This window comes from Canis lupus, chromosome 1 (genome assembly GCF_048164855.1).
Source record: "Canis lupus baileyi chromosome 1, mCanLup2.hap1, whole genome shotgun sequence".
NCBI classification, from domain to species: Eukaryota; Metazoa; Chordata; class Mammalia; order Carnivora; family Canidae; genus Canis; species Canis lupus.
The window spans coordinates 113,315,991-113,342,736 of NC_132838.1; the positions used below are offsets into that span (position 1 = coordinate 113,315,991).

The 26,746-nt window shown below is 45.8% G+C and overlaps 2 protein-coding genes across 2 annotated transcripts in view; both read left to right on the forward strand.

Annotated features, from left to right (window-relative positions):
• The first annotated feature begins 94 nt into the window (after window positions 1–94).
• LOC140605075 (cytochrome P450 2B11) lies at window positions 95–15,703 on the forward strand. The gene is made up of 9 exons (XM_072777062.1): window positions 95–306; window positions 4,054–4,216; window positions 4,363–4,512; window positions 6,133–6,293; window positions 7,722–7,898; window positions 8,377–8,518; window positions 10,910–11,097; window positions 11,265–11,406; window positions 14,366–15,703. The coding sequence occupies exons 1-9, from the start codon at window positions 136–138 to the stop codon at window positions 14,554–14,556; spliced, it is 1,485 nt and encodes a 494-aa protein (XP_072633163.1). The 5' UTR covers window positions 95–135; the 3' UTR covers window positions 14,557–15,703.
• A 770-nt stretch (window positions 15,704–16,473) lies between these two features.
• LOC140625063 (cytochrome P450 2G1) overlaps window positions 16,474–26,746 on the forward strand; it is a 49,844-nt gene continuing 39,571 nt past the window's right edge. The window contains exon 1 of the mRNA XM_072812318.1: window positions 16,474–16,768. Within this exon, the coding sequence (XP_072668419.1) occupies window positions 16,571–16,768 (198 nt within the window). The 5' untranslated portion in view covers window positions 16,474–16,570. The remainder of the gene's footprint in view (window positions 16,769–26,746) is intronic.

Below are 26,746 nucleotides of genomic sequence, written 5' to 3' on the forward strand. Positions count from 1 at the left end.
CAAGTTCACATTCCTGGCCATGATGAGAGGAGAGGCGGGGAAGGGATGAAGTTACATAACTTGGTGGGGAGGCAGGCTCCGGATAAAAGGCTCAGCTCGAGGCTGCAGTTGGGAGGAAGGCACGTGGACCAAACCATGGAGCTCAGCGTCCTTCTCCTCCTTGCTCTCCTCACGGGGCTCTTGCTTCTGATGGCCAGGGGCCACCCAAAGGCTTATGGCCACCTCCCACCAGGCCCCCGTCCTCTGCCCATCTTGGGGAACTTTCTTCAGATGGACAGAAAAGGCTTACTCAAATCCTTCCTCAGGGTGAGATGCACATTGGATGGGGTATGAGGGTTGCTCCCTGCCTCCGTATTTGGGGATCACTCACCAGGAGTGAGGGCATCTTGTCACCCTAGGGGGTGGGGTGAGGAAGGGGCATGGAGGTGAAGCATGCTGGATGGTGGTCAGGTAGTCAGGTGTCTCTGCTCAGTTGGAGTGTGTGGGCCATGTCCCTGCAGTGAGCAAGTGGGTGTGAAGAGGCGTCTGGGTGCGAGCCATGGTGTAGAACTCCATTCTTCTGCCACCCTCTGTGGAGTATCTGGGTGCCTGCCACCCTCCGTGGATTGACCTGGGCACTGAAAGAGAGAGAAAAAAGGGATGGTGTCACCACTAATATAGATCTCTCCTCTGCCAACAGAAGAGGTCAAAGACTAGCCCAGGTCAGTGCTGGCAGGAGGAGGGGTGAGGACAGGAGGCCATGCACAGAGCGCTTAGCCATAATGACCATGAGTGAGCTGTAATAGCTAACTCTGGAGGATTTACCAGGCTCCGGATCACAGCTTTCCTGGCATGATTTCTTGTTTGATTATCCATTTATCTTTTAATAATATCATCCACACCATGAATCCACTTCCTAACAGAGGAACTGGATCACCAGCTTCCAGCTGCCCCTTGCTGCCCTGTTCACTGTCCCCCCACCCCCACCTTGCCTCATGATGACCACACTCCTGAATCTTGGCCTTCTCATCCCTTTGCTTTTGCTTACCAGAGAGAATTTTCCCACATATGTGGAAGCACCAGGTACATATTATTTAATTCTCATTGTCTTCAATGCATCACAAGGGCACCGTGCTTTCCTGTAGACTCCTGGGCTTGATTTCTTCGCTCAAAATTACGTGGCTAGAATTTATCTGTATTGCTGCAGGAATTCATCAGGTCTGGTTCACCACGACCCTGCGGGCTAGGTAAGGTGCTACCCCTATCCTCGAGGTATGGACTGAGGTTCAGCCCGAGAGGGACACTTGTCTGCAGTCACACACCTGAGACTGCATGGAAGGAACACTGAGGTCCAACATAGCATATCTTCATCTCCAATGCTCTCCTAGACTGAACTGTCTAATATTTGGGGGGATCACAAAATACCTTGAGAATTTGGTTAAGCTGTGGGCTCCCTCCCCTTCAAATGTCCATAAACACTTTTGCATATAATTTTGAGAGTTCCAGACCCCCTAAATCTCTTCCATGGACCTTCCAGGATTCCCTAGGGGTCCATGATCCTCTATTATCATATCATCTTTGGGAATAGAGAGGAAGAGAATGACCTAGTGGGGGTCATGATGGGACAGCTTGGAGAGGGTGGCCCCACTCCTCCTCTGTTCCCCAATACTTTCCCAGATCTTTCTAGAGAGAAATAGATGTGGATTTTGTTTTCTAGATTCAACTCTCACTGAGTTTCAGTTCCTTCCTCTGTAAAATGAGATAGTGATAAGAAGGCATGACTCATAACATTGTTGAGGATGGGTGGCATATTTCATAGAGCCTGGTGTATATTAAGTGCTCATTAAATGGCAGCTACTTTGATCCATTTATTAATTTATTCGCTCATTCAATATCATTTCCTGGGCATCTTCTGTGTGCCTGGAATATTCTAGGCATTGATGATATGACTTTGGACAGAGCATAGAAGATAGACAAGGAAATATGAGGGAGACAAAAGCTATGATTAAAAGAAAGCAGGTTTAGAAAGTGTGGAGCTACTATAGATGGAATGGTGAGGGAAAGGCTCTGTCTCACTTAGTGAGCAGAGACTCTGAAAGATGCAAGAGAAGAGGCAGGAGCAAGCAGGGCATTTTTTCAGGACAACATGAAGGCAGGATTGGAATAATGAGTGAAGGGGAAAGAGAGAGGACAAGCAGAGGAGTGACGGAGCCATGGTGGATAACTCAGATCTTTTTTTTTTTTTTAAGATTTTATTTATTTATTTGAGAGAGAGGGAGAGAGAGCCAGAGAGCACCAGCAGGGGGAACAGCAGAAGGAGAGGGAGAAGAAGATTCCTTAGCAGGGAGCCTGATGAGGGCCTCCATCCCAGGACCCTGGGATCATGACCCTGAGCCAAAGGCAGACACCCAAGTCCAGAGCCACCCAGGCACCCTGAGAACTCAGATCTTACTCTCTGTGCAGTGGGACCACTGGAGGGTTTGGAGCAGATTAGGGGTATTAATTAATTTACATTTTCATGGGACTACTCTGGCTTCAGGGTAGGGTGGGGTGGGTGGTAAACCGATTGTAGGGGAATGGGAATGGAAGTGGGGAGACCAGTAGGGAGGCTTTGCAGAGATCAGTATGAGAGATTTCTCAGTAAACTTAACCTTTTAATGATTTTTAAAAAGATTTTATTTATTTACTCATTTGAGAGTGCATGTTCACACAAGTGGGAGGAGGGGCAGAAGGATGGGGAGAGAGAGAATTTTAAGCAGGCTCCATGCCCAGCCCAGAGCTGACTTGGGGCTCACTCTCATGACCCTGAGATCATGACCTGAGCCAAAATCAAGAGTCTGATGCTTAACTGACTGTGCCACCCAGGCACCCCTTAACTTTTCATAATTTTAAGACAACTTTTATTGAGGTTTACCCTAAAAGTGCACAACTCATGTGTTCAGCTCAGTGAATTCTCTCAAATGAACATACTCATGTAATTGACATACAGATACATAACAATACGTTTATCCCCAGAAATCTCCTTCCGATCACCACCCTCCCACTATCTTGACTTCATATAAATAGGATTATGACCAGAGTGCCTTGGTGGTTCTGTTGTTTGGGCATCGGACTCTTGATTTCAGCTCAGGTCATGATCTCAGGGTCATAAGATTGAACCTTGCATCCAGATCCACAATGGGCGTGGAGCTTCCTTAAGATTCTCTCTCTCTCTCCCTCTGCACCTCTGTCTCCCCTCCTTCTCCTTCCCCCCTTGCTTGCACACTTGCACTCTTTCTCTTTATAAATAAATAAATAAATAAATAAATAAATAAATAAATAATATTATGAATTATGGACACTTGTGTGTCTGGTTGCTTTCATTCAACTCTATGCCTGTGAGTTTCATTCATGTTGTTGGCTATAGAGCAGGTTCTTTGTAATTGTTACATAGTACTCCATGGCATGAATATATCATTATATATTTATTCTCTCTCTGTGTTGTTGAGCTTCCATGGATCTTACTGTTTATATTTTCGTGAACCTATGTGCACATTTTTGTTGGGCAGGCATCTGGGAGTGAAGATGCTGAATCACTTAGTATCCATGTGTTTAGTTTTGATAAATACCACTGAGCAGTTTTGCAAGTGGCTGCACTGATGTTATGATTCCTCAGATTTCATGATCATCCCAGAAGCCATTGTTTTCCCTTTTCTGTCTACCAGGTAGGTGGTTCAGGGTAGGTCCCTAGGGGAAATAGTCAGGAGGCAGACAGCAGGTTGACCTTGGGTCACAAGAAGTATGACCCTTCAATTTCAATGCTGGGGAGATCTGGCTAGAGTCACAGGTATGGGTAGGAATGAGAGATATTTAACCATCTGTGTTGCTTAGGGCACCAATCATGCAGACCCTGGCTGGGCCACGGGTTAATCCTTTAGTTGCTGGGTCCTGGGAAGGGGAAAGGCACCCTGGGCTGGAGGGTCTTGTCTTACACAAGACCAATCTATGTGTAAGTGTTTTTATGGTTTAACAACTGGTATGGCTGCATAGGTGCATATGGACTAATAGTAACCCTGGTGTGGATATGCTTTGCAGCTCCAAGAGAAATATGGGGATGTTTTCACGGTGTACCTGGGGCCAAGACGCACGGTCATGCTATGTGGGATAGACGCCATACGGGAGGCCCTGGTGGACAATGCTGAGGCCTTCTCTGGCCGGGGAAAAATTGCTGTAGTGGAGCCAGTCTTCCAGGGATACGGTAAGGGCCTCAAAGGCAGCAGGAAGGGAATGCTGGAGAAGGGGAATTGGAGAGGATGAATTTGGGAAGAGAAGATAAGGGGTGCACAGGGACACAGGGTCTCCTTCCAGTCTCCTAGGCAACCTATGCCTTCTCTACACACCCAGGTGTAGTCTTTGCCAATGGGGAACGCTGGAAGACTCTTCGCCGATTCTCTCTGGCCACCATGAGGGACTTCGGGATGGGGAAGCGGAGTGTGGAGGAGCGGATTCAGGAGGAGGCTCAGTGTCTGGTGGAAGAGCTGCGGAAAACTGAGGGTGAGTCCTGTGTGATGGCTATGCGGGGTGCATGGCAACAGAAAGACATAGGGGGTACCCATGGACAGAGAAAGAGAGGTAGAGATAGAAAATGATCCCAAGGGCACCTGGGTGGCTCAGTGGTTGAGCGTCTGCCTTTGGCTCAGGTCGCGACCCCAGGGTGCTGGGATCGAGTCCCACGTGAGGCTCCCTGCAGGGAGCCTGCTTCTCCCTCTGTCTATGTCTCTGCCTCTCTGTGTGTGTCTCTCATGAGTAAATAAATAAAATCATAAAAAAAGAAAATGATCCCAAGAGACCATCAGACAGAGGGATAGACAGTGATGGGGAGGAGAGGAACACAGGAAGCCAGAGAGATGTAGAGTGTATAGTGTTGAGAACAACTCAAAGGCATAAACTTTAGGTGCTAGCATGCTGTTTACTTGAATTCAGAGAAACCAACTCATGGATTAATTGTATCTATCAAGAACAAAAATAGGACTTATAAAAAGAAGGCAGAGAGAGAAAGGGGAAAATGACAGATACTTTGAAAATGATAAACTGGGTTTTCCTTTCCTTGGGTGAACTGCTGATGAGCTGGCAGTGCGCAAGGAGGGCAGCCGGGGCATTCCACTCTCAGACAGCTATACAAGCTGTCAAAGAAGCACTTCTGCCTGATTTGGGATTCTCCATAAAAAGGTGTTTATGAAAAAAAAAAGGTGTTTATGAGACAGGGTCCTTCCATAAGAGATATTTTGGGACATAAATGCAGAGGTTGGGAGGGAGAGGCAGAGGTAGAAACACATGGAGCTGTAGAGGACTAGGGACAGAGAACAAAGAAGCAGACCGGAGGATACAGAGTGACTCAGCTGGAGAGACAGGAAAGGAGAAAGAGACAGAGAGGGAGGGACCAAAACAGAGAGAGACTGGAAGAGCCTGGGAGAGGCAGAAAGAAACCAAGGCAGAGAAAATTAGACAGACAGACAGACTTGCTCAGAAAAGGCTCTGATGGGGACCAAAGAAGATGGACAGGTGAGACCCGCAGAGAGAGAGGCTGATCACACGTTGCTCCTGGGCATAGTCAGGATGTATACAGACAGTGCAGGACAATTCCCTGGAGACCAGAATGCCCTGGAGGTGGAAAGAAGAAATGAAGGGAGAGTGACAGGCCAGGGATAGGGAGAACAGAGTTCTTTACTTTGCACAGGTGATTGACTGAACGCCTGCTCTGCATCCCTCTGTCCCTGGGACTTAACTCCCTGCTCCCAGGGTCAGAGCTGAGGCCGGAGAGGGACAGTCCCTAGAGCTGGGCTGCCTGGGTCTGAATCCCAATCCCAGGGATGAGGAGCTGGGTAACACTGGGCAAGTTACTCAACCTCTCTGCCCAACTGTGGAATGGAAATAATAACAGAACAACACTTTCCTCCCAGGATTGTGGTGGGAAATTTAATGAAATAATACATGAAGTGCTTAGAATAGAGCCTGGCACATCATCTGGGCTAGTGCTTGTTAGCTGTTGTTGTCTCCCTTTCTTTACCACTACTGGGTGAGGGAGGGCAGACACACAGACATGGGGCAGTAGCCAAATGCTCCGAAGGCCTCTGTTTGAGTCTGTGTCCCATGACCTGTGCTGCCTCCTCCTAGGAGTCCTCCAGGACCCCACCTTCTTCTTCCACTCCATGACCGCCAACATCATCTGCTCCATTGTCTTTGGAAAACGCTTTGGCTACAAAGACCCTGAGTTCCTGCGCCTGATGAACTTGTTCTATGTGTCCTTCGCACTCATCAGCTCTTTCTCCAGCCAGGTCAGGGAGAGGGAGTGGGAGGGTGGGCATGAGGTGGACATCTGGGGCAAGGCAGAGGGGCAATCTGCTTTGGGGGCCCAGAAATGCACCTACAGGCTGGAAGAGGAGCAGAGACAACAAGGAGGGACAGGGGCACTGAGTGCTGGGTGGCAGGAGGGAGGGACAAGAGACGGGCAGAGAGCATAGTATGACGAGGCTGAGATGAAGAGACAAGGGGACAGAATATGAATCAGGATATCAAGCTCTCTACTCTTCTGTCCCCAATTTCTTAAAATCTTCACCTCTGTCTTTGGCAAAGCCCCTCACTTGAAGCAGTTCAAAGGATATATGAAAAAAGGAATGACATTTCTTTGTTTACCCCATTCTCCTTCCTCTGTTTTTTTTTTTTCTTTCTTTTAAATGTCTCTCAGGTTGTAAAGTAATATCCTCTTCTTTTATAACAGAATAGTGTGATTTCTCTTTCTCAATGAACCTGGAAATACCCTAATTGTATATTAAGTTAAGAAAATTAAACTTCGGGGGCACCTGGGTGGCTCAGTTGGTTAAGCATCCAACTCTTTGATTTCAGTTCAGGTCATGGTCCCACGGTTGTGAGATGGAGTCCTCCCTTGGGCTCCACGCTGAGCATAGAGCCTACTTAAGATTCTCTCTCCCTCTCCTTCTGCCCCTCCCCCACTTCCCTCTCTCTCTCTCAAAAAAAAAAGAAGAAAAAGAAGAAAGAAAGAAAGAAAGAAAGAAAGAAAGAAAGAAAGAAAGAAAGAAAAGAAAGAAAGAAAAGAAAAGAAATTAAACTTCAGAGCACTATGACTATGTTTCTTAACTAGTAGTATATGTCAGATTCATGCATAGGATTGTCACAAATACAAATTCCCATGACCTCCTACTGGAGAGTCTGATCCAAAAATCTGGAATGGGGCCCAAGGTGAGTATTTGGAAGAAGCCCAACAGGTGATTTCACTTTTCCCCTTCCATGGAAAACCACAAAGAGAAAACTCTAGAAGGAGATTCACCAGAGTTAACAATGGTTATCCCTAGAAGGAGCGATTAAGAAAAAGTTTTCTGGGGAATTCCTGGGTGCCTCAGCGGTTTAGCACCTGCCTTCGGCTCAGGGCTTGATCCTGGAGTCCTGGGATCCAGTCCCACATCGGGCTCCCTGCGTGGAGCCTGCTTCTCCCTCTGCCTGTCTCTCTGCCTCTCATGAACAAATAAAATCTTAAAAATAAATGGGAGGAGAACAGATCAAAGGAGACCTAGAATCAGTGAGTGGGTGAGAGACAGAGACAAGGGAGACAGAAAAAGAGAGACAGACACAGGGAGATGATACCCACCACCACCCCTTCCCGGGTGTCAGGGCCAGGGAGGTCTCCCTCCACTGGGACCCACAGCTCAGCCCCAGGACGATCTCACAGCCCCCCTTCTTTCCCGCAGATGTTCGAGCTTTTCCACAGCTTCTTGAAGTACTTTCCTGGCACACACAGGCAGGTCTACAATAACCTGCAGGAAATCAAAGCCTTCATTGCCCGCATGGTGGAGAAGCACCGGGAAACCCTGGACCCCAGCGCTCCGCGGGACTTCATCGACGCCTACCTGATCCGCATGGACAAAGTGGGGTTTGCGGGAGGGGGATGGGAGACGCAGGGAAGGAGGAAAAGATGAGGAGGGGGGCAGAAGGCAGCGGCGAGGGGGAAGGAATGGGGGGGAAGGACACGGGATGCCAAGGGATCTTGGAAAGAGGAGGGGAGAGGCAGAAAGGAAACGAGGGGAAGAGTTAAAAAGGAGAAAGGAGGACAGAGGAAGGGAGAGAAAAACAGGAAGCGCAGGACACGGGACAGAAGTCCAGCAACAGGTGGCAGGACTCACAGAGGCCAAGAGAGGCTGGGAGCGAAAGGGGGACGCGCACAGCAGGGGATGGCAGAGGGATTGCAGCCCAGGCAGCGCGCAGAGAGGCGGAGACGGATTCGCGGTTGGGGGCGCAGAGGGCGCAGAAAAGGAAGGCTCCAGACGCTGCGAGAGACCCTGAGGAGGGGAGGGCGCCCAGAGGGAGGAGCGCGCAGCCAAGCCCCCCGCTTCCCCTCGGATCCAGGAGAAGGCCGAGCCCAGCAGCGAGTTCCACCATCGGAACCTCATAGACACGGCGCTCTCGCTCTTCTTCGCCGGCACGGAGACCACCAGCACCACGCTCCGCTACGGATTCCTACTCATGCTCAAATACCCCCACATCGCAGGTGGCTGGGTCGGGGCAGGGGGGATTTGTGACCCCTTTGGGGGCTGCGGAAGTGGGGCTGAGGTCCTTCCCTTTTTTTTTTTTTTTTTGAAAATTTATTTATTTATTTATTTATTTATTTATTTATTTATTTATTTAAATTGAAGTTTGATTTGCCAACATATAGTATAACACCCAGTGCTCATCCTGTCAAGTGCCCCCCTCAGTGCCCGCCACCGAGTTACCCCAACCCCCTTGAGGTGCTTCCTGAATGAGAGAGGTGGAGTTCCTTTCCTATAACTGTAGCACTCAGGTTTTCAATGAATCCCTCACTAAGCCAGCCCTGTGGGTGGGTGGGTGAAGTGTGTCAGTATGTTCTCCCGCTGTTTCTTCCCATCGTTTACAGGCTGACTCATCTACCTCCCCAGCCATCCATGCACCTGTCTGTCCTTTTATTTATTTATTAACCTGTGTACTCAGATTCTTTAATCAATGATTAATCCGACGACATCAACTCCCATTCTTTATGTGGATTAATTTTTTTCTTTATGTGGATTAATTGCTTCATCTGTTGATCTTTTAATTTTTTTTAATTTATTTATGATAGTCACACAGACAGAGAGAGAGAGAGAGAGAGAGAGGCAGAGACATAAGCAGAGGGAGAAGCAAGCTCCGTGCACCGGGATCCCGACGTGGGACTCGATCCCGGGTCTCCAGGATCGCGCCCTGGGCCAAAGGCAGGCGCCAAACCGCTGCGCCACCCAGGGATCCCTGTGGATCTTTTAAAACAGTGATTAATCGAATGAACTATTTGTCATTGATTCATCGGCTCATTTGTTCGTGCGTGCATCCATCTGTCCTATGAACTAGATTTCATTCCTTTTTTTAAAAAAAGATTGATTTATTTATTTATTCGTGATAGACATAGAGAGAGAGAGAGGCAGAGACACAGGAGGAGGGAGAGCAGGCTCCATGCCGGGAACCTGACGTGGGACTCGATTCTGGGACTCCAGGATCGCGCCCTGGGCCAAAGGCAGGCGCCAAACCGCTGAGCCACCCAGGGATCCCGAAGATTTCGTTCCTTAATTCTCCCATCGGTCTTTCAATCCATCCTTCATCCATCTATTATTCCTTTACTAATTCACTCAGTTATCCATCACTAATTTATGGATATATCATTCAATCCATCCATCCATTCATTCCTATATTTACCTATTCCTTCACTAATTTATTTATTTACTTATTCTTCTATAGATCTAGCCATCCATCCATTTATGGGATTTTTTGGTTAATCGGGTTCATGTACTTTTCTATGGGCCATTTATTAATTAATGATTAATGATTCATTAATTCCTACATTGAGTGATACATACATCCATTCATTAATGTTCTTCCACTCATAAATCATTAGTTGATTGCTTTATGTTTTCATTTATTTATCCAGTTGTTGGTGGGTTAATCTGTTGATCTATTCATTGTTATATTCCTGAGGACCTAGCACAGTGTGTCATCAATAATACAAACAATAATAATTATTAGTTCATTTTCTACTCTTTTTAGAGGGAGAATTTTGACAAGCTTATAGTCTTCATTTCTTAATCTGAAATTCTATACAAAATTGTGATGTGTATATGTGTGCGCCCATGGGGGAGAATTTGTAACATTCATTAGATTTCAAAAGGTGAGAATTCTTGCTTCCTCCTCATTCCCCTACCCCAGGCTGGTGGCTCTGAGGGGTGTCAATGACCTAATCCTTTATTATATTATATATATTGTTCCTGACTCATTCGTCCATAGAAAGCAGTATCCCTGCTAAAATGTCTTTTTATTTTTTTAAAGATTTTATTTATTTATTCATGAGCGAGAGAGAGAGAAGCAGAGACACAGGCAGAGGGAGAAGCAGGCTCCAAGCAGGGAGCCTGACACATGGGACTCGATGCCCTGAGCCAAAGGCAGACGCTCAACCGCCTAGCCACCCAGGCGTCCCTGAAATGTCTTTTTAAAATGAAGTTCCCCTAGATGGTATTATGCTGAGTGAAATAAGTCAGTCAGAGAAAGGCAATTATCATATGATCTCACTCATATGTGAAATTTAAGAAACAAAACAGAAGATCATGGGGAAGGGAGGGAAAAATAAAACAAGATGAAATCAGAGAGGGATACAAGCCATAAGAAACTCTTAACCCTAGGAAATAAAATGAGGGTCCTGGAGGGAAGATGGATGGGGGGATGGGGTAATGGAGTGATGGACATAAAGGAGGGCACATGATGAATGAGCACTGGGTGTTATATAGACTGACAATTCACTGAACTCTACCTCTGATACTAATATACACTCTATGAATTAATTGAATTTAAATAAAAATAAATAAAATTTAAAAATGAGATTCCCTGGTCCCACTCATCTATGCAGAGAGAATCTACAAGGAGATTGACCAGGTGATTGGCCCACACCGTCTTCCTTCCCTTGATGACCGAGCCAAAATGCCATACACTGATGCAGTCATCCACGAGATTCAGAGATTTGGGGACCTTCTCCCCATTGGCGTGCCCCATATGGTCACCAAAGATATTTGCTTCAGAGGGTACATTATTCCCAAGGTGAGGCCAACTGGGCTCCCACATCTCTCCTATGTGGCCAGTCTGGGTGCTCTTAATCTCTGTACTTGACCTGTTGTTATTGTTTGTTTGTTATTGCTTTTGTTTTTTAATCAAATGGGTTGAGGAAGGGAATGGCAATATCTTCTGACCATGTGACCCTCCCTTAGGGCACTGAAGTATTTCCCATCCTGCACTCTGCTCTCAATGATCCCCATTACTTTGAAAAACCAGATGTCTTCAACCCTGACCACTTTCTGGATGCCAATGGAGCACTGAAGAAGAATGAAGCATTTATCCCCTTCTCCATAGGTAAGCCAGGCCCACACTCCCTTTCCCAGATACCATAGTGCAGATGCCACCCCCTCCTTGAGACAATCCAGGAGAGATCTTTGCTTATGGAGCATTTAGTATGTGCCAGTTGCTTTACCTGCTTTAATCTGCTCCATCTTCATTACAACCCAGGGGGGTTTAAGAAGTAAGATCATGTTCCAAAGGCACATCTTGGTAAGTTGGACCATGGGAAAGTATTTTAACCTCTCTATACCTTGGCATGAAATATCCGGGAGCACTACTCTGAGCTCAGTACTCTATTGGAGGCTGAAGATAATGCACTGGACAAGTCTCATGGAGACATGGTTTCTGCCCTGGGAAATTTATCATCCAGCAGGGAAAATGGGCATTTGTCATTTGGCCACAATAATGTACCTAATTAAATTAATTAATGCTTGCCATGTGATTAGGACTGTTTGGAACAAAGTAAGTGCTCATAGAAGTGGTGATTATTATTATAATTAATCCTAATTGTGATAGATGCTCTAAAAGGGGCTTTGGAGATGCAACATAGGAAGGACTGACTACTCTTAGTGGTTCATGAAAAAAGCTTCCCTGATGTACTGGCTTCAAAGCTAAGAGATCAAGGATAAATATCAATTGGCCACTAGAAAGAGTGGTCCAGGCAGAGCAAGGTCAAAACCTGAGGGTGGAGACAGCATGGCAGATTTGAGACGCTAGATGAGCCCAGGGAGCCTGGAGTATAGATTATAGAGGGGGTCAAGGATGAATCGCTCAGCTGGAGGGCCTTGAAAGCTGGGAGGTAGTTGCATTTATCCTGCTGGCACTGGGGGCTAGAGAGTGTCTTGATGTGCTCTGACTTGTCTCTATCCCCAACTCTCCACCCTTTGGCCTCATGCAGAGAAAACCCCAATGCCCGGGTTCCTCATCCTTTGGGAGAGAAGAGGACCCTGGAATCAAGGCAGAGATATAGAGAAAGAAAAGGACAGAGACAGACAGACAAAGAAGGAAGGAGTGAGTGAGAAACAGAGAGACACAGAGGGAGACAGTGACGGGGGACATAGTGACAGAGACAGAGTGAGCATGAGACGATAGAGTGAGAAAGAGGAGAGGGAGACAGAAAAGGAGGGAGAGAGAGAGAGTTTCAAGTGGAATCAGAATCAAATGGACAGAGACAGCGAGTTTAAGATTGAAGAATGTGGGCAAAAGATGAGGGAGACAGAAGTCAGATAGGAGATAGAGACAGAGCAGAAGTCTGAGGCAAGCTCGCCATGGGGGGAAAGAAAGGCAAACTGAGCCTAAAAAGATGTTAGAGCCAAAAGGATAGCAAAGGAGTCCCACAATAGACAGCCCCAGGGATGAGGAAGACAGGGTGAGAGGGAGAGAGTAGGGCCAGGCTGTTCTGGAAAGAACTGGGTGACAGAACGAGTTGCAGGACCTAGCCCTGCCCTGAGTTTTCCTAAGTTCCTATGTCCTCACTTCTGATGTGCCAAAAAAGATATGGAATACACTCCCCCCCCCCCCTTCAAGAAACCTCCACACAAGCCCAATGGAAGGTCTAGGAAATGTCTGGAATGGTCTTTCCAAGGTGGCCAGCCTGCAGATTAAGAGCCATTGAAGTAAAGGAGCAGGCTTTCAGCATCTCTGCCTGAGGTTTCCATGCCCTGTGTCCTCATTTCTCGACAAGCCCAAGCTCTGTAACCTACTGGGGGCTTTCACACCTCTGGAGTCGGCCCGAGGCCATAGACTCCCACTTCATGTGCAGTTTGATTTTTCCCCAAAACTCTTGAAGCCCATGGCTCCCACACTGAGTTCAGATGACAACTCAGAGAGACAATCACACAGTGCCACATACACCCCCATAAACACTCCCCACCACACTCACAAAACCCACCATACGACTCCCCCCCACATGCACACTTCTCACCACCCGTTCTCCTCACCACACACACACACTCCACACACTCCCCACCACACAATCACACTCGGCACCACACAACTCCGCCCCCACATGCACACTTCTCAACACACGCATTCTCTTCACCACACACATAATCCCCACACACCCACAATATCCACCACACAACTTCCCACCACACAACTCTCCCCCACATGCACACTCCAACCACAAACAAACACACTCCTACCACACACAGACCCTCTCACTACCCCCCACATTCCCTACCACACACACACTACCCCCCGACTACCCCCAACTACCCACACACTCCCTGCCACAAACATGCACATTCCCCCACATGCACACTCCCTACCACACACTCACATTCCCTACCACACATATACGCACTTCCCCCCACACTCCCGACCATAACACACTCCCTGACACAAACACACACACACACTCCCAAACACACACATGCCTTCCCTTCCACATACATACTGCTCCCCAATGCACATATTTCCTACCACACACACACACACACACACACACACACACACACATTCCCCACCACACACACCTAGAAAGAAACACAAAGCAACAACCACCTACAGTATCCTTAGTACAGGGCAGGTACTAGTCTAAGAATTTTTACAAATACTAATTTCTTTAACGTCATGATAGCCCTAGTTGATGGGTACCATTCTCCCCACGTTAGAAATGAAAGACATTAAAAATGTTGTCAGAAATGTGCACACACCTACACATGTGGAGGCAGACAGACAGACACACAGACACACACACACATTCTCTGAGGGGCCACTGAATCCTCTAGAAACCCTTTTAACAGAAACTAGAGACTCTCCTGGTATAATGTGCAAGGCCAATCCACCCAAATGTTTGCACCTGGTTTCAGAGAGCCTGGGAACTCCCTAAAAGTCCACCCTGAATTTCAGGTCAAAGGGCAATCCCAGACAAATGTGTTGCAATGGACACAGATATATGGGTTTGGGATGTGACAGGGCAAAGGATGTACATCAGCTGAGTGCCCACAATGATGATCTTCTGTGCCCACAGGGAAGCGCATTTGTCTTGGTGAAGGCATCGCCCGCATGGAATTATTCCTCTTCTTCACCACCATCCTCCAGAACTTCTCTGTGGCCAGCCCCATGGCCCCTGAGGACATTGACCTCACACCCCAGGAGATAGGTGTGGGCAAATTGCCCCCAGTGTACCAGATCAGCTTTCTGTCTCGTGGAGGGTGCTGAGGGAAGGGGGGTCAAAGGATTCCAGGATCATGAAATATGTCCACTACTTCAGAGAACAGCTGCTTGCCTCTCTCTGGGTCTTCCTGCCACTGAAAGACCCACTTCCAGCCAGTGTCCTTCCCCTCCTTGATTGCTGCCTCCCTGGGAAATTCCTCTCTGCCATCTCATCTCACCCCATCATTCTGCAGCTCTTGTAAAGACTCATGGGGGTGTGTTTCTTTCCTTTGTCAATAAAGTTACATATGTGGTGTAGAGCTAGAAGCTGGGGATTAAGGGGAGATTTGACTCAGGTGCTCTCTGCATTTCTGCCTCCCAAACCACAGCTTCCCCCAGTGACTCCTCCCATCCTCAGAACAACCACCACCTCCACTGAGCAACCATTTGTGCTCCATGATCTGTGCCTATGTGAGCTCACTTGAATCTTCCTTCAGTAGTCCCATGGGATGGCTACAGTGATTGTGTTTTACAGACGAGTAAACAAAGGCCAGGCACTGGCATCAGTTTTCCCAGATCATATGGCTGGGAGTGGAGGAGCAAGATTCACACTCTGTCTCCCTGGTTCTCAAACTCAAATTCTTCACCTAACCACAACCCCCCATTATATTTTTAAATTATAGTAAAATTCACATCACATAAAACAAGTGTTTTAAAGTGTATAATTTAGTGGCATTGAGTTCATTCGCAATGTTGTACAACCACCACCACTATCGAGTTCCAAACATTTTCATCACTCAAGAAGAAAACCCCTTACCCAGTAACAGTCACTCTCCATTTCCCTTCCCCCTCAGCCCCTGGCAAACACCAATCTGCTTCCAGTCTCTGTGGCTTTGCCTATTCTATGTATCTTATGTAAATGGAATCATACAATATGTGCTCTGTTGTGTCTGGCTTCTTTCACTCAGGATAATATTTTTGAGATTCATCCACATTGTAGACCATTGCTGTACCCTACTGTCCTCATTCTTACTGACTCTCCTTACTGCTTCCCTCTGTGCAAAGGGCTCCTTGGCTCCGTGGCCCATGGGCTCCAGGCCCATGATTCTAATCTAGTGCCTAAACTGGTTTCTTTACAGTGCCCTTCAATTCTCTGAAACTCAAATAAACATCAAAAGCCTGACATCCCCTGGTCAGGTGGTGAGCCATGCCATTTTGTGTGAGACCCATTTATTGTCAGGTCACTAGGGATCTTTCTGGGAGGTAAGAACTTCTTCACTACAATGCCAGCTCTGAAAAAGCAAAATATTTGCTGAGGAATGAATGGATGGATGGATGGATGGTTGGATGGATGGATAAATCAGGCAACCCCAAATGCACCCAACATGGAGTTAGCCTTCCCCCATCAGACCTTGTCTTTTTCCTTTCCTTTTCTTTCTTTTTTCTTTTTTAGATTTTATTTAGTTATTCATGAGAGACACAGAAAGAGGCAGAGACATAGACAGAGGGAGAAGCAGGCTCTCACAGGAAGCCCAATGCAGGACTTGATCTCCAGACTGGGATCATGCCCTGAGCCAAAGGCAGATGCTCAACCACTGAGCCAGGTGTCCCAGAATTTGCCTGTGTCTTCATATCTTACTCTTTTTTGATACCCAGAACAAATGAAGACAGGATGCCCCAATTCTGCCTTCTAGCTATTCTCAGTCCCTCGTGATGCAATACCACCCTCTGAGAAAGCTGGCCAAGAGCCATCCTTGCAGTGCAACCATCCTTCACCAGAATCTACATGTTCCACCAGCTGGCACCACTACCCTTCCTTCCTTCATGAAAGGACTCCAGGTTCAAGGGCATTGCCTGCTAGGACACTTCCAGCTAGCCAAGGGCCAATGGAAAGCTGACTCTGGGACCCATTTGAGATGTTAAACTTCCTGGCTTCTGCAGCCTCTGCCAGCTTTGGACCTCCTGTTGCACTGGAGAGTTATCAAGAGCTGTGCCAAGGTAGATTTATGGCACAGTCGCCCCCATTGACCACAGGGAAAAAAACGTGACAAGCAACAGATCAGTCTCCCTTTTAAGAGGAATGGCAGGATGGAAGGCAGGCACAACCAGGACCATGGCACTATCAGCCCTCCTGCTCCTCACTGTCTTCATTGGCCTTTTGTTACTCTGGGTTCACCCAGCTTCCCGAGGTTGCCTCCCTCAAGGACCTTGGCCTCTGCTCTTCCTGGGGAACATTTTGCAAATAGACCACAAGGGCTTTCTCAAGACCTTCCAGGCTGTGATATGGGGAAGGGAAAGGGGGTGGAAAGGAAGAAGTGGGTGGACAGGTAACAGCTCATAGGCAGCAAGGCAGGAGTGCGGGGTCAAACTGTGGGTGGGATTTCGCAGGCCAGCTTGGGAATGTCTTCTTCCAGCCTTGATCTGCCATCTAGCACAATATGCCCACTAAAGAAGCTTCTGGAATTTCTATAAGAAGGAAAGCGGGGGGGGGGGGTCCCTGGGTGGCTCAGTGGTTTGGCGCCTGCCTTTGACCCAGGGCGCGATCCTGGAGTCCCGGGATCGAGTCCCACATCGGGCTCCTGGCATGGAGCCTGCTTCTCCCTCTGCCTGTGTCTCTGCCTCTCTTTCTCTCTCTCTCTCTGTGTGTCTATCATAAATAAATAAATAAATAAATAAATAAATCTTAAAAAAAAAAGAAGGAAGGCAGGGAAGGTAGATTGGAAGGAGAAATGATGATAGACATGAAGCTTTGAGCTGTGTCCTGCAGGTGTTGGAAAGGAGAGGTACCAGAGCTCACATGTAAGGAGTCTCTGTCATTTTGAAAATTCAAAGCTGAGAGTTCTTGGAGAAGCTAAGAGAACATTTGGGCAAGGGCTTACGAGGGAGTCTTGAAGGAGGCCACTGAGTTCAGGTTTCAATTCTTCCTTGATAAATATGTGATGGGGAAGGATGACAGTGGTTAGGCTAGGCTGGAGGTTGTGATCCAGGTGTGAGGGTGGAGACTCTTGTCTTGAGTGAATGAGTGAGAGCCGGACCCTGCCTCCACAGCTGCGGAAGAAGTATGGGGATGTCTTCACAGTCTACCTGGGACCCCGGCCTGTCATCACCCTGTGTGGGTACAGAGCAGTGAGGGAGGCCCTGGTGGATCAATTTGGGAATCTTTGCAAGGGGAGATATTAAAGATTGTCTCTCACTATCCCCAGGAAAGCTCTGATCCTGAGAGTGAGTTCCACTATATGAACCGAACCTCATCTACACAATGCTCTCATTGTTCTTCGCCAGCACAGAGCTCCAGTACCACTCTCTTGTATGGGGTTCTTCTTAAGAACCTGATGTTTTAGGTGAGCTGGACTTATGGTGAATGAGGGTCAGAAAGAGTTGAGGGTCTTGCAACCCTGCTGGAAGGTGGTCACGTGATGGGTGACCAACAACTTCTGTCAGCAAAGATCCACTCCTGTAGGGATCAGCAACTTATTATAAAGCTTTGCTGCTAACAAAAGACTTTGAGGTTGACAGGATAATTTACAGTTTAATTACAGTTTAATTTACAGTTTTTCATTCAGTGAGCACCCTATGGTTAGAAAAGTACTTTCATACTTATAAATTATCTAAGGTGAGTTGTAAAATGCTTTATAGTTTAGGAAGTGTGCTCCAGTCACAAGGAGTATCATTCACAAAGCATTTTGCAGTCTACAAAGGCACATGGCTCTAGGCAGAACATTTGGAGGTTGACAAAGAACGTGACTCTTTGGAGTATGCTGTTGATGTACAACTAATTAAAAAGCCCCTGAATTGGTTCTTCTTCTGACAGTCTGCAGATCAGACTTAGAGAAAATCTGATCTAATCAAATTCCCCTATTTTGCAGGTAATCAATTTCAGGGCCAGAGTGAGGAAGTGGCTTATTCAAGTCATATAACAAGTTACTGGGACAAAAGGATATGACAGTCCCAGCCACATCCATTTAAAAAAATTAGCCTTAAGTGTTGAATGAACTTCATCCATCCTTACCCAAGTGACCCCCACTCCTAACTAAGAATGGAAACATCAGGCAAGACTTTTCCACAATGAAGCCATTGACTTTCTTTCTCAATGCTTTTACTAAGAAGGAACAATAATAACCCAACATCTTAGGAAAGATTTCAAGACACATACATACACACACACCCGCCAGCCTGCAGGACATCTTTTGGGTGACTTTGTTAAGCTCACCATCATTGGCATTCATTGATGTTATTCTCCCTTCCACCCTTGCTATATTTAAAGAAAGTCGAGGTGGAGATTGACAGAATTATTGGCCCACACCCTTGAAGATCTGGCAAAATTGCCTTATACACATGCTGTCATCCAGGAAATTCAGAGATTCAGTGACATCATCCCCCTTGGCATTCCCCACTGTGTCACCAAGGACACTCACTTCCACAGTTATCATCTCCCTAAGGTGAGGCCACAGAATCTTGGTGCAGTCTTATGGCTTATGTCTCTGGTTTGTTGGACTACAATGAGAATTTTAAATTCCAGACTTCTATGGGAGGGAGAGAGATTTTATAAATGTCCTCTCCTAGCTCCTCCTCTTCCTCTTCTTTGTCACCTTCTTCTTCTGCTTCTGCCTCGATATGCTTAAAAAAACCCATATTCTTATTGATATATGTCATATAATAGAGCTGTCATTTTAAAAAGCCATTTGTCATCTCCCCTACCTTCCTCCTTCATAAGAAAAATTCAAAGTTTGATGTTTCTCTTTCCATAATTTCTTTAAGTTTATATGAACATGTACCTTACATATACACATACAAAGACAGCTTATATTTTTTAAAGATTTATTTATTTATTTATTTGAGAGAGAGAGAGAATGGGGGGGCAGAGAGAGAGGGAGAGAGGAAGCAAGAAGAAGCAGAGGAAGAGAGAGTCTTAAGCAAATTATGGGCTGAATGCAGAGCTCAACACGGGGCTCTGTCTCATGACCCTGATATCACAACCTGAGGCAAAACCAAGAGTCAGAGGCCTGACTGTGCCACCCAGGTGTGCCCCCCAGGTGTGCCCCATATCAGTTCCTATTTTATCTATCACTTTGATATTTGTGTCCAGTGTGCCTGTCTTCTTCCCTCCTGTCTTCATGTGCATATCATTGCAATGTGCAACTTATCTTTTATTGTGTGTTTGTGTGTGTGTCTTTCCTTTTTATAATATATCAACAGTATGCTGTCAATATATTTGCAAGTCAATACCTATGATTCTAAGGCATTTTTTTCTGTGGCTGCACGTGTTCTCAAGCATAGATATACCTAGGGGTAATAGTCACAATATCTAATCTCCTAATGAGCACTAACCCATGAGAATACAGGCATACCTCACTTTATTGCATGTCACTTTTTTGCAATTTGCAGATATTGGGTTTTTACAGATTGAAAGTTGTGGGAACTCTGTGTCAAGTAAGTCTCTCAGTGCCATTTTTTCCACCAGCATTTTCTCACCTCACGTCTCTGTGTCATATTTTGGTAATTTTTTAAATATTTGAAATATTTTCATCATTATTATATTTTTTCAGGTGATCTGAGATGGAATCAACTCCTAGGGAACATGCTGTTAAAACTGTTGAAATGACAACAGAAGATTTAGAATATCACATATTCTTATACTCATGTGCTTATATGATAAAGCAGTGGCAGGGTTTGAGAGGATTGATTCTAATTTTGAAAGAAGTTCTACTGTGGATAAAATGATATGCAAAAGCATCACATGTTACAGAGAAATTGTGAGAGAAGAGTCAATCAGTGATGCAAACTTCATTGTTATCTTATTTTGAGAAATTGCCACAACCAGGGGCTCCCATCTGGCTCAGTTGGTAGAGCATGTGATTCTTGATCTCAGGGTCTTGAGTTCAAGCCCCACAATGGGGCTTACTAAAGCTTACTTTAGTAGGAAGGAAGGAAGGAAAGAAGGAAGGAAGGAAGGAAGGAAGGAAGGAAGGAAGGAAGGAAGGAAGGAATTTCTAGAGTCACTCCAACTGTCAGCAACCATCCCCCTGATTGGTCAGCAGCCATCAACATTGCACAAGACTCTTGATCAGCAAGATTATGACTTGCTGAAAGCTCAAATGATGGTTAGCATTTTTTAGCAATTAAGTGTTTTAAAATTAATTAGTTTTTAAAAAGATTTTATCTATCCATTCATGAGAGACACAGAGAGAGAGAGAGAGAGAGAGAGAGAGAGGCAGAGACACAGGGAGAGGAAGAAGCAGGCTCCTTGCAGGGAGCCCGATGTGGGACTTGATCCCGGGTCTCCAGGATCAGGCCCTGGGCCCAAGGCAGTGCTAAATCGCTGAGCCACCCGGGCTGCCCAAAATTAATTAATTTTTACTATTAAACTTTTTCAGACACAGTGCTATTGCACACCTAAGAGACTATAGCAGAGTGTAAATGTAACTTCTATATGCACTGGGAAATAAAAAAAATTCATTTGATCTACTTTATTGTACTATCCACTTTAATGTGGTAGTCTAGAACCACAACTGTAATGTCTCTGAGGTATACCTGTAAATCCTGGCTCTTATTTTTTTGAGTTGGGTGTTGGAGGCTTCTGCTGGGCCAAATGTGAACCTTTTAGTTGATGGATTATGGAGAAGCCCAAAGGGTCTTGGGGAAGAGGAGACAGGATAGTCTTTGGGAATACCTGAAGGCTTGGGACACAGCTATTAACAAAATGGGCCAAAATTATTCAATATATCAGCCATTAGCTGTAGAGCCATCCAGTGAATGAAGCTCATTATCAACTGTGGATGTGCCATAATTGATTCAGCCACTCCTTATTTATGCCCATTTGGGTCCTCTTGGCTTTGATGATATCTTAGGATACTACTGTGTATCCCATTTTGAGCTCTGTCCTCCATGACCCATGCCCCTTTGAGAAACCAGAAGCAATCCACCCTGGCCACTTCCTGGATGCAGAAGGCCACTTCAAGACACAAGAGGCTTTTAGCCCATTCTCCCTGGGTAAGCTGGGCCCTTCCCCACCTATCTAGAACTCCTGCTCGCCACCTCCCTTTTGTGTAACTTTCTCCCTTTGTCCAGCCCCAAACACTGGGTGAAGATTTTTGAAAAAGATGAGGATTCGGGGGGGGAGGGGGGAAATGCAAAAAATCTACAAAGACAAAGATGGTGTGGGGAGAAGGAAAAGGAGGTGGTATAATGGAGAAGATAGAGACGAAGTCAATGACGGAGATGAAATGAAAGACAAAGACATGCACATAATCACACATGCACACACAAAGAATAGACAAATGAATGATCCATTACTGAGCATCTGCTATGTGCCAAGAATTGGGAAAGGCATTTGAGCCTTTCTTTCAAAATAAAAATAACTTTATTGTGTTTTTCTAATTTTTACATAAGCAAGGAAGCTATAAAATTGAAAGTGAAAATCACCTGTAATTCACTACCAAAATCAGACTTTAAAAAAAAATCTAATTGACTTTATTAAGTGATTCATGAATTGGGAAGCATCCCATCTAGCAAGTAGAGAGGAGCTCCAAACCCCAAACCTGTTAATATCATAGAGGATGTCCTTCCACATTTTTTGTTAAATATATGCACAAACACAAAGGTAGGTGATGGTTAGACAGCTAGATAATAGGTAGGTAGATATAAGAAAGGTAAGAAGAAAAAGAGAACAGTAGGGAAGGGAAAAGAGGATAGTGAATTTATTTATTTCTTTTTTTTAATTAAAAGTTTTTTGATTTATTTCTTATTAGCCAGTTGTTGAAATCCAAGCCCTAGGGCATAAAAATGGAAGCAGTATCCACTCACTTTTGTGGCTATGCAAGTGCCTTGATTCACCTATCAAATAATTTGACTGTTAGCCACTGACTTGAAATTTATCATATGCTAGCATTTTAAATCTCCTTAGGTCTATTTCTGGCTTACTTACACTGACCCATATCCACAATGATTCACTGATCTGTCTTTTCTAGCTATACCATACTATTTGGATTATTATACCTGTGTAATATGTTCTAATATTTTACAGGGGCTAGTCCCCCTCCATTACTCTTACTTCTCAGATAGTTTTTAAAAAGTATTTAATTTATTTATTCATGATAGACACACAGAGAGAGGCAGAGACACAGGCAGAGGGAGAAGTAGGCTCCTTGTTGGGGAGCCTGATTGTGGACTCCATCCCAGGACCCTAGGATCACACCCTGAGCCAAAGGCAGACGCTCAACCACTGAACCACCCAGGTACCCCTCTAACTTGGATAGTTATATGTTTGTTTGTTTGTTTTAACATTTTATCTATTTATTGATGAGAGACACACAGAGAGGGGCAGAGACATAGGCAGAGGGAGAAGCAGGCTCCCTGCAGGGAGCCCAATGCAGGACTCAATCCCAGGACCCCAGGATTGTGATCTGAGCCAAAGGCAGACAGTCAATCACTGAACCACCCAGATGCCCCTACATGGTTTTTGTAACGCATTTTCTTTTCTTTTCTTTTTTTTTTAAGATTTTATTTATTTATTCATGAGAGAGAGAGGCAGAGACAAAGGCAGAGGGAGAAGCAGGCTCCATGCAGGGAGCCCGACGTGGGACTAGATCCGGGTCTCCAGGATCACGCCCTGGGCTGAAGGCAGCACTAAACCGCTGAGCCACCCGGGCTGCCCTTGTTTTTCTTCCAAGTATACTTCAGAAATTTTTTTCAATGTCTCAAAAAATCCCACTGGAGTTTTATTCTAATTTGCAGATTAATTTGGATGGCTTTGACAACTTGAGAAATTTGATATATCCGAGTCAAAAAGATAGTATGTCCATTGAATCAACTCTTGTATGATTTGGTGGCATCTTGGACTTTTGTTTTCTTAATTAAGTTATGCATATTTCTTGCTAAATTTATTTCTAAGAAACACAGGAGGAGATTGTGGCTCTTGATCATACAGCCTCTTTGTCTCACTCAGCTTGGGCTTCCTTTTTTTTTTTTAAGATTTTATTTATTCATGAATTCATGAGAGAGAGAGAGAGAGAGAGAGAGAGAGAGAGGTAGAGACATAGGCAGAAGGAGAAGCAGGGTCCATGTAGGGAGCTCGATGTGGGACTTGATCCCAGGACCACCCCTGAGTGGAAGGCAGATGCTCAACCGCTGAGCCACCCAGGTGTCCCTCAGCTCAGGCTTCCTAAAGAAAATGTCACAGACTGGGGGGCTTCACCAGCAAACCTATTTTCTCATAATTCTGGAGGCTGGAAATCTAACATCAGGGTGTCACTATGGTTGGTTTCTGGCAAAGCCTCTCTTCCTGGCCTGCACATGGCTGCTTTCTTGCTGTGTCTTCACATGGCAGAGAGAGTGAGCTCTGGTGTCTCTTCCTCATTTTTAAAGACACTAATCCCATCATACAGACCCCACCCTTGTGACCTCACTGAAACATAGTTTCCTCTGGAATTTCTCTTCTCCAAATACCATCATGCTGATAGGTATGGGGCAACATATGGATTGGGGTGGAAGGGAGACACAATTTAGCCCATAGCACTCTTTTAATATAGTATTTTAAATGGTTTTAATTAGTATATCAGAAATCCCGTGGGCTTTTTTTGGTAGGATATTTTTGTCAAAATTCGACAATTTCCTTATATCACTTTTATAGAGAACAGCTTTTCATTTATTCCCTTAGGTCTTCCAGATAATTGGTGTTAGAATCTGCACTGAGGATATTTGACTTAGTATTCTCCTATGTTAATCCATATGTTTTCCTTAATTCCGTGGGCCAAGACTTCCAGAATCATGTTAAATAATAGTAGTGATAGTGAGCAATCTTGTCTAATTCTTAACATTCTGAAGGAATCTTTTCTTTTCCTCTATTAAGCTTACTGCTGGGTATAGCCCTTTCCAGGTATTTTGTGGTTATTCTCTTTTCTCTTTTTCTTTCTTCTTTCTTTCTTTCTTTCTTTCTTTCTTTCTTTCTTTCTTTCTTAGTTAAAAAAATTTTTTTGTTAGAGAGAGAGAACAAGCAGTGAGGAGGGGCAGGAGAAAGAGAAAGAAGCACATTTCCCGCTGAGCAAAGAGCCTGATATGGGGCTGGATTCCAGGACCTGAAGATCATGACCGGAGCCAAAGGCAGACTCTTAACCTCCTTGGGCACCCAAGTGCCCTTGGTTATTCTATCATATATTTTTCTCCATTTTATATCCAATTAAGGAAAAACCCTTTCTGCCTCTACTTTACATCAGGTTACTCATTTTCAAACATTTTTTAAAAGATTTATTTATTTATTTTAGAGAAAGAGAGCATGCGCAAAAGAGCAGGGTGCAGGGTACAGAAGGAGAGAGAGCATCTCAAGAGGACTCCATACTGAGAGTGGAACCCAACCCGGGGCTCCATCCCAGGACTCTGAGATCATGACCTGATCCAAAATCAAGAGTTGGACTGAGCCACCCAAGCACCCCCATTTTTAAACATTTTAATCAGGAGTTTGTGTGTGTGTATTCTAAAATAACTTTTCTGCTCCTGTCATGATGGTCAAATTGTTTTTCTCTTTTGATCTGTTTAAAAAATAGGGGCAGCCTGGGTGGCTCAGCGGTTTAGCGCCGCCTTCAGCCGAGGGCATGATCCTGGAGAACCGGAATCAAGTCCCACATCAGGCTCCCTGGGTGGAGCCTGCTTCTCCCTCTGCCCCCTGTAGAGATGGGAGAAATTGGAGCCTGTCCTGACATGTGCACACCTCCATGACAAAAATCAATTTAGCCCTGATTTCACTGGACAAAGCAAGTTGTATCCAAATTCAACATGGCAGAGATGTTTTATGCACCCAGAAATAGGCCATGGCTATTTGTGAACTACCGTTCCCTTCACCACACTGTGAAAGGCAGCTCTCTGGGCCACCTCCCTCTCCCACTGAGGGTGTGGGTCAACAGGATGCAGTACACACTGTGGCCCAGCCCAGGACATGTTTGCTGCCCACCCTTGGCTATGCCAGTAGAAACAGGCCTGTGCTAAAGTCAGTGGGATATTGAAGGCTCCATCTGGACAGGACATTTTTGTGTCATTGGCCCCATCCTGCAGGGAGATATAAAAGGCAGAGGTGTGATTCTGAATGTTTATCAAACATTATGGGGCCCACTGACCAATCAGAACTGCCACCTGTTGGGATATGGAGACTGGGTCTGGGAGGCTTATGTTGTTAGCTGCTGATTGTGGGCAGGGTCTGGGGGCTTGGAAAAGGCCAAGGTGACCAGAAAAGTGGGACATTCAGAAGCTTAGATCAGTGGCTACACACTGGGGGTTCAGAAGTAGTTCTATATCTTCATAACCTGTTCAATACTGTGCCCGCCTACTGCATATTGGTCTAGGCCCAGGACCCCAGAGATTTCAATTCTCCTCTATCTTTCTCATGATTCCTCATACTCAGGGCATACTAGCAAGATTCTTTCCACTATTTGCACATTTTCTCAAAAGATTGGCTCAGCTGAGCATGTAGAAAGATAGAGAACTCCTAACAGGCCAAGACTGGGGACCAAGAGACACAGGGGAGGTCACAGTATGGGACAGGCTGAGAAGAGGTGGGAACAGATAGAAACCTGTGTGCATGCATACACTGGTGTTTTTAGTATTGAGGACAAGAAAAGGAGAAGTACTTCACATGTAAAGTTATGTAAATGAACATGCAAATATCCCAGGAGAGTGGGGGTAGAGCAACAGAGTGCTCCCAAGGGCTCCTCCAATGACACATCCCCCCATCACACCCTCAGGAAGACACCTCTACTTGGGCAAGAACTTGGCCTGCTCTGAGCTCTTCCTGTTCTTGACCTCAGTGCTGCAGAACTTCACCTTGGGATCTCCCAAGGCCCTGGAAGACATTGACATCACACCTCAGAGGAATGAGTTGGCACAAATGCCCCCTGAGTTCCAGCTCTGCTTCCTGCCCTCCAGGGAGTGGGAGAAAGGATGCAGATCCTATCACAGCCCTTCCATCTAGCCCCCACCTCTGCCCACAGGAAATCTGTGGAGGCATCCTGACTCCTCTCTGCTCACTCTCCCCTGGGGAAAGTCCTTTCTCTAGTCTCTCCTTTGTCCAGCCTGCTATCTTCACCATTAATCCCCAGATGGCCTGCACTGTTGATGGAGGGTAAAATCTTGGATTTCAGGGCCAAGAAATGCCTTCACTAACTTGGTGTTATCACCATCCATAGCATAGTTGGGGAAGCTGAGGCCCACACCTATACCCAACCACCCCCCAACCCTCCCGTTCTTTCCTTGAGTTGAAAAAGCCACTTCA